Consider the following 12,788-nt stretch of genomic DNA (forward strand, 5'->3'; position numbering starts at 1 on the left):
CAATATCACAGGTGATAGGGCCAACTCCCTTGCAGGGGCGTTCTATTGTTAGTGTTAGTGAGACCTCTATCTCACCACGAAAACCTGGAATACATTATAAACATTTGAAATCCTCAAACTGCTGCCTTGATAATCGGCCAACAGGCTTTTTCATAAATTGCATGGTATCAGATCAGATCTTCTATAAATCGTGAACACATCCCTTCTCTCAGATTGGCTGCCACAAGCACTGAAAACTGCATTCATCAAGGCACTATTAAAATATTCTATATGTAGATATTCTACACAATATTCCATATCCCCGATGAACAATTATGGGTCCATATCAAACCCTACTATAACCTTACTTATTGTAATGATGATGCACTTTTTGAAAACAAAAGCACTTAGTATAAAACACATTTAATTACACATTAAGAAACATAACAGTTCCGTGTGCACTGTAAAATCCTTGTTAATTTAACTAGAGTGTAAAAATGGAAATGACATTTTCACACTCATTGTTAAATTAGGATCTACTATGTGCTAATGTTTTTTTTTTTTTTTACATTTTAACGAGACAGGCTTCTTTCTTCTGGTTAATGTGCTACAATCTACAAACCGTTTCATCTCATTCGTTAATGTCCTTGTCCTCATCCAAACCAGAAGTACAGTTCTTTTTCTTCTCACTACATAATATGCAAGGTGCGTGTGTTGATTGGCAGGGTGAATACACCGCTGTTGGGCTGACATACTGTATATATGGCAGTCGGTGGACATCAAGTCTTATCCACACGACTATGGAGTGCATGGAACTCTTCTAAACACTCTCATAACGTCAGTTATCATCATCATCCTCAGAAGAAGAGGAGTGGGCCACTCCGCCGCTGTCATCCCGGTAACATCGGGCCAGGAGGCGCAGCTCCTCCAGAGCCTCCAGGTAGTCGGTCATTTCAGGTCCTTGTGAGAGGAAGCTGGGGGCCGTGCGGCGGATGTCAAGGGCGCTGGCGCCCAGCTGCATATCCGACAGCCATTGGCCGACCGCGGGGCTGGACTGGAGGGAGGTCAGGATGGGCAGCGAAGAGACTACGGGCGCTGAGGCTGCACACAATGAAGAAAGAGAAACTGAAGTTCAAGTAAGGAGCAGGCAGGGCACAATCAAGGGGGCTCCACTTGAAAGAAATTAATCAGAATCAGTTTTATTTAAGGTTAGTAGAGCTTGTAGATCTGCTATTTTTGATAAATCGTGATTTTTGTTTTTGCAAGTCTTTGAATATATCTTTTTAAAAGATAACATTTGTAACTCAAATATTTGCTTCTGGGGGGTCCCTGGAACAACATATTTTGAGATGGGGTTCCGTGGCCAAATACATGTTATTTCGGGGGTCCTTGACATGAAAAAGTTTGAGAACCACTGATTTCGAAGAAGGATTTAGAGACATTTATAGAATCGGGTCAAAAATATTCAAAGACCGGCACAAATGTTCCAAAATAGCAGATATAAAAGCTCACAGCGTTTTGCGTTTAGGCCCAAATGGGTTACAAAAAAAATCACTGTATACTCACAGCCAGGGTGAAGGGTCTGACTCTGTAATAAGCCCTGCTCACCAAGAGACTGGCTGCATATGTGTGGGAAAGGAGGTGTCAGTTTGCTGGGGGCTGACACCAGTTGCATTACCCTGTACAGCAAAGGAGAGAGGCAAGAAGATAAGCACATAAACTGTCAATCAGTAGTAGTTATCTATAGACATCCTGTAGAGGGCGCCGCCGCCATTGGCTGCAGTGTAAACAGTAGTGTAATGTAACTTATAGCCTACAATTACTTAACTCATCTGGTGCCGATCCCGAACTAGTTCGGCTTTATTTCAATCCAATACAATCTTTTTTTTATTAATTCACTTACCCCGAGCTGCTTGTAGAGTCGTGGGTGGTCCTGGCTCGCTAGCCGCTAGCCAGCTAGCCGTTCTACTCTGTCCGACGATATATTCCATTAAAAATGGTTTAAAATACATTTTTGAGCTCCCCAATGTTCACCCGATGTTCGGCGCCGCTTCCGATGAGTACACGAGTGTGCCGATCCCGAAGTAGTTCGGCTTTATTTAATTAAATGAATAAAATGATAAGAGGCCTTCTGAAGCCTGGCTTGATTTTTGTAGCTACTAGCCGAAAGCTAACAACGTCCCAGCCGGCCGTAATTTGCGAACGCAATCGCCAATCTCCGCCTAATCCAATGAATGACCGCATCTTTAAAGGCTTATATCTCTTTTTTGTGTTTTAGGAAAGCGGCGCGAGGTTTATTTACGGCGAAATCGCCCAAAAATGATCTTTTAGATGACAAAATGGGAATAGCCATTCTGTTAGCATCTTCATCCGGGACATTTCCATGGCGTGCATCAACGTGAGCACGTCAGGTCCTGGAAGCTGAAGTCCTGGAAGCTAAAGCGCTCGCCTATGAGAGATGCGCTGGCATTCTTTGGCCCCTAGAGGGCGCTGGCACGCAAAGAGTTAAGTACTGTACTTAAGTACAATTTTGAGTATTTGTACTTTACTTGAGTATTTCCCATTTTCAATAATTTTACTTCTATTCTGTTTACACAACGACAATGGAGCTCTACTGGGGAGCTCTCAGTAAAACAGTCTATAGTTACAGTGTGTGTGTGTGTGTGTGTGTGTGTGTGTGTGTGTGAGAGTGAGAGAGAGAGAATGGGGAACTCACAGAGGTGTGGTAGGATAGAAGGTACTGATGTAGGCTTCAAGGACATCGTCCGCACGTTTAAGGCTGTGCAGGGGAGTGCGTGGCTGGGTTCCTGGTTCCAGAGACCTGATAGCATAGATTGTAGTTTTTGATGTTGTTTTTCTTTTGTATTACAATAGTCACATAGAAGATGCTTATCTGGGCTATGTTAAATTTTTATGGCAGAAAGCAAATCAACATATTATATTCATTCATTTGGGGAAGATGCTGACCTGACCAAGCTCTGTCCCTCAAAGCCCTTGAGTGTCACCATCTGGCCGTAACATCGACCATCACCAAGTTCCGGGCAAGCTGATAAGGGTTTCCATGGTAGTGCATCGGCACAGTCTGTCAAGGCATCAGGAAGACAGCTGCCTTGCTCCATGGGAAAGGGAACCGCACCATACGCAGCCACCACCTGAAATTAACATTACCTCACTGACCATCATTCTTTTCCATAGGAGGATTGCCCTTTCATAGGGGACAATCACATCTAACATTGATGATGATCACATATGATGACCCGAAAACCTTAAGTTCAATGGTGCTAGGACAGGTAAGCTACATTATAAGACACCATAGTAAGAAACTACTGTGTTCATGTGAGAGCATGAAGTCACCTTTTTCCCAGACATGGTCAGTGCATCTGCCACTTGCCACATGTGGACAGTGTTGTTCCTCAGCCTGTAGGATGCAGTGAGGGCATCCAGACCCAGAGCCAGGACAGCGCTGCTGTGGTACCACAGTGAGGGCTGGCACAAAGGACATATAAACATACACTTAGATATATGATCAATGGTCTTCAACAGGGGGTCCGGGACCCCTAGGGCTGTGTTTCTCAACCTGTGGTACATGTACCACAGGTGGTACACAGAGGAGTCTCCCAAAAAATAAGAAAAAAAGACAAAAGTGGAGTGAAATATTTATATCATACTACAGGTAGTTCTCAATGTACAGTATGTCTCAGTGTCTGTGCTCTGTGGCATTGTGCGACAACTAGGGATGGCCAAATGGAGATTTTTTCTTAACCGATAACCGAAAGGCCTTATCAGTTAATTAACCGTTAATGAAATGTGTTCAAAAATGCGCTATTTTAGCGATTTAAAAAAGGAAAATACACCCGTTTTTCCCCATAATAAAGTGCCATATTTACACATTACAAACAATAAAACTAGGAGAAACAAGAATACAAATGTTTTCTAAAAGAAATGTGTTTTTGCAAAGAAACAGTGGGATTGAAATGATCAGTCTGTAATGTGATGGGCTTTCGCCAGGCACGTGCGCACTAGGGCTGACCCAAAAAATTCGAATATTCGAAGCTTCGTTCGAAGGCACGGTATTCGAATTTGAAAAATAAATTCGAATAATCGGCCGCGGCCGTTTGTCCTTTGGGGGGGCCGCGTGCCTTAGCTTGCATGCGCCTCGCTCCACTCTAGCGTGATAGCGTCACCCCCTTCTCACACACGTGTTAACATTAATAACAACAAGAGCATGCATGAAGCCATCAGAATGGTCGATGATGAAGAAAAAAAAAGAAAAGACAGCGCGCTGTCACATATACACCGACATGCGTTTTGGCACCGAAATGTGTGACACCAATGTCTGAGTAACATCACCCAATGCAACTATGCGATGCAGTCACACATTTCGTTATCAAACCATTGTCGGTGTAACATGTACCATGCATGCGTTTGCTGTCTTCCACTCGCTGACAGACACACAACTCAACGCAAGGAAACAAACAGCGAAAATTGGATTTTACAAAACGGACCCCGTCAGCGTCGATCCCATTTTAAAGAGGAAAAAAGAGCTTAAAACCCAACTTGCTAGGGTTACGTTGTCGTGGTGTTGATGAAGTTTATATCGGATCTGCTGCAAGCTCAATAGTCGCGCCCGCATAGAGTAGGCTACGTTGTCTGAGCCTGACCATCAGCTTTCGGTTGATGAGTGTGGAACTTTAATTCAGACAGTGCAGTGCAATTATTTACTATAAAATCTACTATTACATTAGCGTGTACAACACCTTGGGACTTGGGAGTTAATCTGTTTGTTATATAGGGCTCGAGTCGCGCTGCAGTGTTTGCTGTTGCAGGCTGCAGCCGCGCTTTGTTACATTACTGACGTGATGTGATTATGTCAATCCTACTTGTCCTGCAAAAACACCTTTCTTTAATGTAGAAAACATTCGTATCTTCTTCTTCCTCGTTGTATTGTTGTACTATTTAATGAAATTAAGGAGCATTATTATGAGGAAAAAACTGGTGTGTTTTCCCTTTTAAAATTGTGTAAATCGCGCATTTTTAAACACATTTCCTTAACGGTTATCACTTATGTAACCGATAAACTTTTGCTCCCTACCACCCCCCCCCCGGTCGCCGTCATCGAAGCTTCGAAGTTCGAAAGAAAGCTTCGATTAAGCTTCGATTATGAAAAAAGTAATCGAAGGTCAGCCCTAGTGCGCACATACAGCAAAGGGGGCTGGAGCCCTTAACTTTTATCAACAGAATTGTCCACCAAAAGGCCCTTCAGCCCATGCCTCTCTAGCATTCTGTGCACTCCCTGGATATCGCCTAACAAAACATCCGCAGCGAGATGCTCGCATGTAGAGCAATAACTTTCAATCGTATGACTTTTGGAGTGGTTGAATCGTCTAAACGTGATGTCCATTTCATTCATTTTTTTCTCTCTCGCCCGTGTTTTGTGTGTGCTGATGCAGCGATCATTGAATTTGCGACTCTGAGCTCAGCTTTGTTATGTAACCAAGACGACTTTAGCGTTCCTCACGTCATCAACATGTAACATTAGAAAGTTGTGTTTTAAGCTCTTCTTAAACGGGATTCAATGTGACGACGGGGGTCTGTTTTGTAAAATCCAATCGACGACACCACGATGGAGCGTGTACGACTCCAAATCAAGCAGCGTCGCAGACTCGCAGTTGCGTGAATGCATGGATGTTACACAGACATCGGTGTCCCAGAAATGTGTGACCACAGCGCGTATAGTTGCATGGTTGATGACTTGATGTTGCGTAGATATTGGTGTACGGGGCTTTTGGTGTGACACATGGGTTGATTTCCTTTTTCTTTTCTTTTTTATCGGTCAAAATTGACCGTTAGTGCTTACCGGTAACCAATTTCTTATCGGTTTAACGGTAACGGTTAGCCGTTGGCCATCCCTAGCGACAACTGCAGGAGTTAAAGGAGTAGTTCACAAAAAGAAATATCGGTTACACACTCCATGGAGCTTTGAATTCATGGTGATGTTTTAGTTTTTGTTGCATTCCTAAGCCAATAATTTGATTATTATGGTGGTACATGGAGAGACATGAGGTGGTACTTGGTGTAAAAAGGTTGAGAACCACTGCCCTCAGAGTTACTATACGATTAAACTATATGGAATTGGAATCTCTGAACAGGTTGTGGGGGTCCCTGCTTCATCTCTCTCTCAAGGGGTACTTGGCCAGAAAACGTTGAAGACCCCTGATATAGATCAATTGTGGTTTCAACCCCTTGGGGGGGTTCCAGGTGGTCCCCAGCTAAATGATGGAGAGTTGGTAACCAAATGGACCCTTATAGATCTTTAACTCTTGAGAGTATAAAATGAAACCAAATGGGCCTGTCTGAGAGGCTACATCTCATCAAATGGTGGTCTGTGGCTCAAATGCTGAATAAATAATGGATCTTGATATAAAAAAGGTTGAAAACCACTGAATTAGACAAACAATTCAGGATAATCTCTAGGGTAAACTAGCAAGTATCTCTATTAGACGAAAACAAAATCTGGACTCTTTATTAGGAATGGCTGGGGGTTTCTGGATGGCTAAGGATTAAAACACTTGCCCACCACACCGCCCTGGGTTCAATTTTGTTGGGAAGCAGACACACTACCATAGCAAACCCCGACTGCTGGTCGGGTGCCTGCTCGCTCAGCAGGGAAGGGTCTAGTTACATCCTGATCCTGATGGGGACAGAATCGTAAATCATTGCCCCCTTAGTCTCGGTATCAGACACATGAGAGACATCAAAAACATCAGAAACGTTGCCACCTTGGGAGTGAGAACGCGTTATATTCCTGGCCACGAGTAGGTTCTGGTGGCCAGGAATACCTGGTGGCAAGATTTACTCGCACATTACTCTCTCCTGGTGAAACCTCCTGATTGTCAGGTGAAAAGAAGCAGATGTGAGGAGATGTTACACATCTTCCCCAAGACCCAACAGTGAGGAGGCTGGCTGTGTCCGCAGTATACACAGGGAATTGGCAATGACTAAATTGGGGGGAAATGGAAAAGATTATTGAATTATAATAATAATAATAATTGAAACTCACATTGTAGTTTAGATGAGGAAAGGCCATGGGAGAGGTGGGTCGTCTGCCAAGCCCACCCCTTAAGGTCATAGGGCAGAAGAAAGAACTGTGCCTGGCGAGATGCATTGTCCCTAATGCACAGTTTATCTGGTGGTAGAGGTTCTTCATTGGAGTCTGAATCAACAGAAGCAATAGCGTTACAAAACTAGAAAGGTGCAATTCTGGGAAATTTAAAGTGTGGTTTCAGTGACGCGAGTCGCAAGGAATCCACTGGGAAGTTAATTCCATCTTACCATTTATATTACATATTGTGATAGCATGACCAATCCTGTCTTAAGAAATCCAGCCTTACAACCCGGATAACATCAGTCAAACAGTTTACAAAACGCAGGTTCACTTTGCTGGCAAAACATTCTCGGACCGAATACAATAGTCTGAACAAAACTGTAATATCTGATTTTTGCAGATGGCTACACAGAATGTTTCTCCTTACTCACCGAGTTTGGGTGGCTGATAGGTGCCATCCCCCAGGTTAAGATGCCTCTCCCACCATAAGAGTCCTGCAGCATCTCTGTGACCTTTGATCCCAGGCCGGAAAAGCCATCGGCCAAGTCACACAGAACCTGGAACCCCTGAGAGGGACAAGGGATGCAAGAAGAGGACAAGATGAAAGGAATGGGAAGAGAAGGGAATGAAGAAAAGGACAGAAGGAAGAATATGAGAAATGATATGAGAACTTTCAAGTGAGTGAATATGATTTGGCCTTTGGTCAACATCACTGAATGCACTTGAAATAAAGAAGATAAAGTAATAATTGGATGTACGCTACTTAATCCAAGTTCCTCTATAATCTTCAGTGTAGATTGGCGATTTAATATATAAAGAATGCCTACTAAGATTAGGCATAAGGGATATGGCCCCTAGTGTTTTTTGGCAAGTGAGCGCATCACAATCAGGTTGCGATGCAAAGCATTGTCAGCTTAATATAAGATATTCTTTCCGGTGAGACACTGTTGTACTATGGTGTATGTTTGGCTTTCCTCGTCTTGTTGCACACGGCTCTACATTATACAAGGTCGCGATGATGCATTCACCAAATAAATGATGAATGCTCATTTGATGTAAAAACCAGTTGCATTCATCATTTGATACATCTATGTTTGCACAAAAATCGAGTTTTGTGAATGAGGCCCGATAACACTATTCGGTGTTTGTTTGTGTGTGTGTGTGTGTGTGTGTGTGTGTGTGTGTGTGTGTGTGTGTGTGTGTGTGTGTGTGTGAGAGAGAAATCAGAGGATTGTGAGGTAAGTAAGCCTTGCTGAGCCATGAAGCCCATAGGGCAGGACACTATCTCCAGCATCTGTAGCGTGAGGCAACTTCATGTACAAGTACCCCCCTTGGACAGGACACTAGTATGTCGCAGGGACTCACCCCCAATCCAACCCTTGATGCTGAGTGCCAAGCAGAGTGCCAAGCAGCATGTGTGTGTGTGTGTGTGTGCGCGCGCGCGCACACGTGCGTGAGTGAGAGCATGGTGAGGTAAGTGGAGGTAAATAATATATTCGGTGTGTGTACAATTAAACTATTTCAAATGACGTGTTAAGTGTGTGTTGTAGTTACCTGAAGATGATCACATTCCTCTACAAAGAAGTGCAGTCTGTCCTCCAGCTCTTCCAACACAGATCCCTGGAGCAGTGCCTCTCCCTGGCCAAACGCTTCCAGACGGTGAGTCTCCCTGGACATCCACACATGCACACATTGAGCTGTTGTCGACACTCTGACATGGCAGTTTAGACATGCAACGATAATATCGCTTATCGTCCCATCCCTAATCCTCACACTGTCTGCCAAACCAGCTAACTCCACCTATTTAGCCCTCTTTATTTTTCATAAATCAGTGCTATTGAACACCCTTAATGAAAAGTTGTAAAAAAAGCACTTTGGCCAAAACCTCCTAACTCCACTTGAGCTGAATGTTTTTTCATTTCCTGAACATTTTGGAGTTGGTGGTTTCTGCCCGACAGCAGAAATATACTGGTATATATGCATATAATGAACCAGATAACTCTATAGCACAATCTGGACATTCCCAAATCGTCCCACATCCCTCCTCCAAGAATGTGTGTAAAGTGGATCAGCGGTGCCCCTCCCTCACCCATCATGGTTGTACTGGTGGATGACAGAGATGGTGCGAGGGTGCAGGTGGATCCTGAGGAAGTCAGACCAGACCCTCACACTGCCCTCCAGCCTGTAGGCGTTCTGTAACCGCTCCAGGTGGTCGTTCACAGTAGCCATGCTCACTGCATTTGACAAAAGGAGTTTTAGGAATGATCTCTGGTTACTTTTAATTATACACAGGAGGGAACCCCATAGACTGCATTTAAAGATCACATGCAAACAATTGTTAATAATAATATAAATATGTTTTTAAGAGAGAATTGCTGACTAGGAGTTCTGAGAAAAAGGTAATACCTGAGCATTGAGGGTGAGACTGGGAGGCAAAATCAGCAAACATCTCCCCCTTCTGAAAACAAAGATAGATGCCAGAATAAGATAACAGCACGAGAATGTTATTCATGATTCAAGTTCAGTACTATGCACATGGAAATTATAAGTGGATGAAAAACAAAGCCCTGCCCTTTAATTCTTAGGACTCTTTTTTCCAGTGATGGAATGAACAATAAATAAACTATAAGCTATGCTCTCAGAGCTGTCTGACTCTGGAACATTCCCGTCTTTTCTTTTGAAAATAATTGCATGTCAATGTCACAGAGCCCCTTTCCTTTTTTGGAGCGGTGAAAGCGATCCCAATAGACAGGTATGTCTGTGGGTGGGTGGGTGGCTGGGTATGTCTGTAGCCTGGCAATACCTTGAGTGGCCACACACAACACACAAGTTAAAGGAGGGGCGCTGTTGTGCAGGCACACACACACACAGCTTCTATGGCACTATTGTGCAGACTAGACACACACACACACACACACACACACACGGTATAGCTGCTCAGATTCACCGCTCCACTTCGAACCGAGGTTTGATTTTTCATTTTCAAAACACAATTTACAGACATTGTGTCATGAGATCAATTTAAATTACATATTGTAACGCACAGCATTTACATCTCATTACAAATACTCACATCTAGTTTGTCCAGGTCTTGAAGGAAGCTGTTTTTTGTTGGGGGAGTCTCTTTGTGTATCGTTATATTTCCTTCCCTGCCAAGTAGAGCACATTTTCATATTGAACACAAAGAAACTACAAGTTATGCAAAGATACTTTGAAAATGCCAATAAAGGATTGAGATTTAATGTTTGTGAAATGTGGTTCACAAATTATATCACATAAGACGAAAGGGAAAAACACATTTATTTAATTTATACTATATTTAGTTGTTGGTACCCTCTAATAAGCACCCAAATAATATTCTGAAATACAGCACTCACACATATTGGTGAATGTCAGCATAACTGAAACACACATACCATGTGAAAGCATTGCCCTCTTTGTCAGTTTCATAAAGACTTCCCTCTTGCCTTAGAGTCGAAAGACTACCTGTTATTAAGGAGCAGAGAGAGCGAGCTATTAAAAAATGATGATTCTCCAATGGGCAGTGAAAATATCTCCAGACATTCTTTTTACAAAAACTGTGTACAAACAGACTAGCAGATAGTGTAATGTCTGATTCCTGTGATTCAACACATTAAACACAAATAATTGTTGCAGTAGTATGTCTGGTGAAGGTAGAAGCCCACTTAATGACCATGGCACATACTTTCTGACATCGGCAGAACTCATAGGTCAGATTCACACCCTTAATTCAGTAGACTCGGTGTGATTGGGGGGTGAAGTTGCAACATTCTTGCATGTATAAATTAAGTGGGTTTGCATTCACACTGCACTTTGTCAGCTGCAGCAAGGAATCTGTATTTGACGTGGATTGCATTCACACCAACAGCAGGCAATCGCAAAGAAGAGGACACTGGCCATTACAGACTGATAGAACATCAGCACTGCAGCATCCTATTCCACCCACCAAAGGATCTGAGCTTCCTCACTGAGAACAGTCTGCTTTGACCGTTATTACTGTAGACATTTTGTCTCAGCCGACGTATCATACATACAGTGTGTGGTCAGCTTACCTTTGAGGTCCATGGCAATTAGACGAGGGGTGTAAGTGACATGACCCCCCACAGTCTGTCCCTCACGAAACACAACGTCACTCAGTACATCATCGGGGCTATTTGATAAAGAAGCATCCTGAAGACCACAAGAAGGAAAGGGAGGTTGAGGTAGAACGAAATGTGAGTGGAAGACTCAGTACAACTCAGTATTACCAAATGTTTAAGTGTAATATATAGAATGTACATAATGTTACACAATATACATACAACAATACAGTGCATAAACAACAATACTAACAGAATTGTTAGCTTATGTTTTGTTCTATAAAACAATGGATCATACTTCATGAAACGTTGCTCACCATGACTTGACAAGTTATGTTAAATTGTGTGATACATGACCAGTAGCCAGTAGCTTACCACCAACTGAATAAGCTAACTGAATCAAAAGGAATCGTTGTTAATATCTTGCTGAGGGGTCAGTTTTACTCAGACTAGGCACTAGGTATTGGAATACCGAATCAGTGATTAAGAATGCAACTCAACCTCCATTACAACACAGTACAGTAATGACTACCAAGCTGCAGGCTAGGATATCCATATCCATACGGGTATGGGATGTGTGCCATCTGATTCGCTGGTATGGTACGAACTCACTGTGACATATAAATAAATGTCAAGGCCTCACTTGACACTAATTTTTCAGGGTGGTCCTCACTGAAACTGACTTTGAATCCCAAACACCCTGCAAACACCCTAGAGAATAAACGACAGTTAGCTAGTAGTTAGCTTACTAATCCTACAAGCTGAAATAAGGTTATTGTACGTATGTATTATGCATATACATGTATACGTGTATGTATGAGCAGGGAGATTTAATTAGGCATTATGGTCTTGGTCTTTGTGTTGTCTAGCTAGCTAAGCTACTGGCTTCCTGTTAGCTTCATAGTGTACAAAGTGTACTAGTGTATACTGTATTTTCATTTTCAGTACGAACTATTCTTACACATCAAAACAGGTTTTGAACTTGGATAAGTTATATACATAGATCAAACTTACCGTTAGTTAGCTAAAAACTATCAGAAATAACGCTTACCTGTAAATTCCACCAGTGTGTCCCCACATAGTTTGAATAGTGTCCCAACTGAAGGGTAACGACTTCTCTACAATGGCCACTCATCGCGCCGGTTATTAACGATCAAAGCAAACTAAATAAATGTCAGTTCTTTGCGCATTAAGCGCATCTTTTGGTGATACTGTTGAATGACAACAGTGTTTTCACTCGGTCTACCTAACATAACTATAAGTTACACAACAACAAGCATAACCATTGGTTGGGTTGAAGAGCGTACAGAAATACCATTGGCTGCTCCTAAAACGCAGTGAGGTAGTTCGGTTTCACTGCGCCATGGCCTCACATGTGGCGCACGCAGCTCCGATTGGTTGGAGTCTAATCCCATAGCCCAGAGAGGCACAACCTGGCATAGTTATTTGGCTAAATCATAGGTAAATGTATAGTAGTAGTAGGCTACAGTAGCCTACTTATGTTACTCTACACCTCTGGCTCTGACATAATTATCTGAATCTGATTGGCAATTAACTTACACGCTACAGACAGTTAAACACAGTTCTAATTTTACGCACAGTCA

At 42.8% G+C, this 12,788-nt stretch overlaps 1 protein-coding gene across 1 annotated transcript; it reads right to left on the reverse strand.

Annotated features, from left to right (window-relative positions):
• Positions 1 to 448: 448 nt before the first annotated feature.
• Positions 449 to 12,319, reverse strand: msto1 (misato mitochondrial distribution and morphology regulator 1; the record flags this gene model as incomplete). Its single annotated transcript, XM_080735091.1, has 14 exons — positions 449 to 1,080; positions 1,546 to 1,658; positions 2,696 to 2,800; positions 2,947 to 3,131; positions 3,334 to 3,465; positions 7,040 to 7,192; positions 7,516 to 7,650; positions 8,639 to 8,753; positions 9,174 to 9,318; positions 9,491 to 9,542; positions 10,158 to 10,233; positions 10,501 to 10,570; positions 11,158 to 11,275; positions 12,236 to 12,319. 14 exons carry the CDS (start codon positions 12,317 to 12,319, stop codon positions 818 to 820), a joined length of 1,746 nt encoding a protein of 581 aa, XP_080591217.1. The 3' UTR covers positions 449 to 817.
• Positions 12,320 to 12,788: the final 469 nt, after the last annotated feature.

The sequence above is a fragment of the Nannobrachium achirus genome, assembly GCF_963921795.1.
Source record: "Nannobrachium achirus genome assembly, chromosome: 10".
In the NCBI taxonomy this organism is placed as follows: domain Eukaryota; kingdom Metazoa; phylum Chordata; class Actinopteri; order Myctophiformes; family Myctophidae; genus Nannobrachium; species Nannobrachium achirus.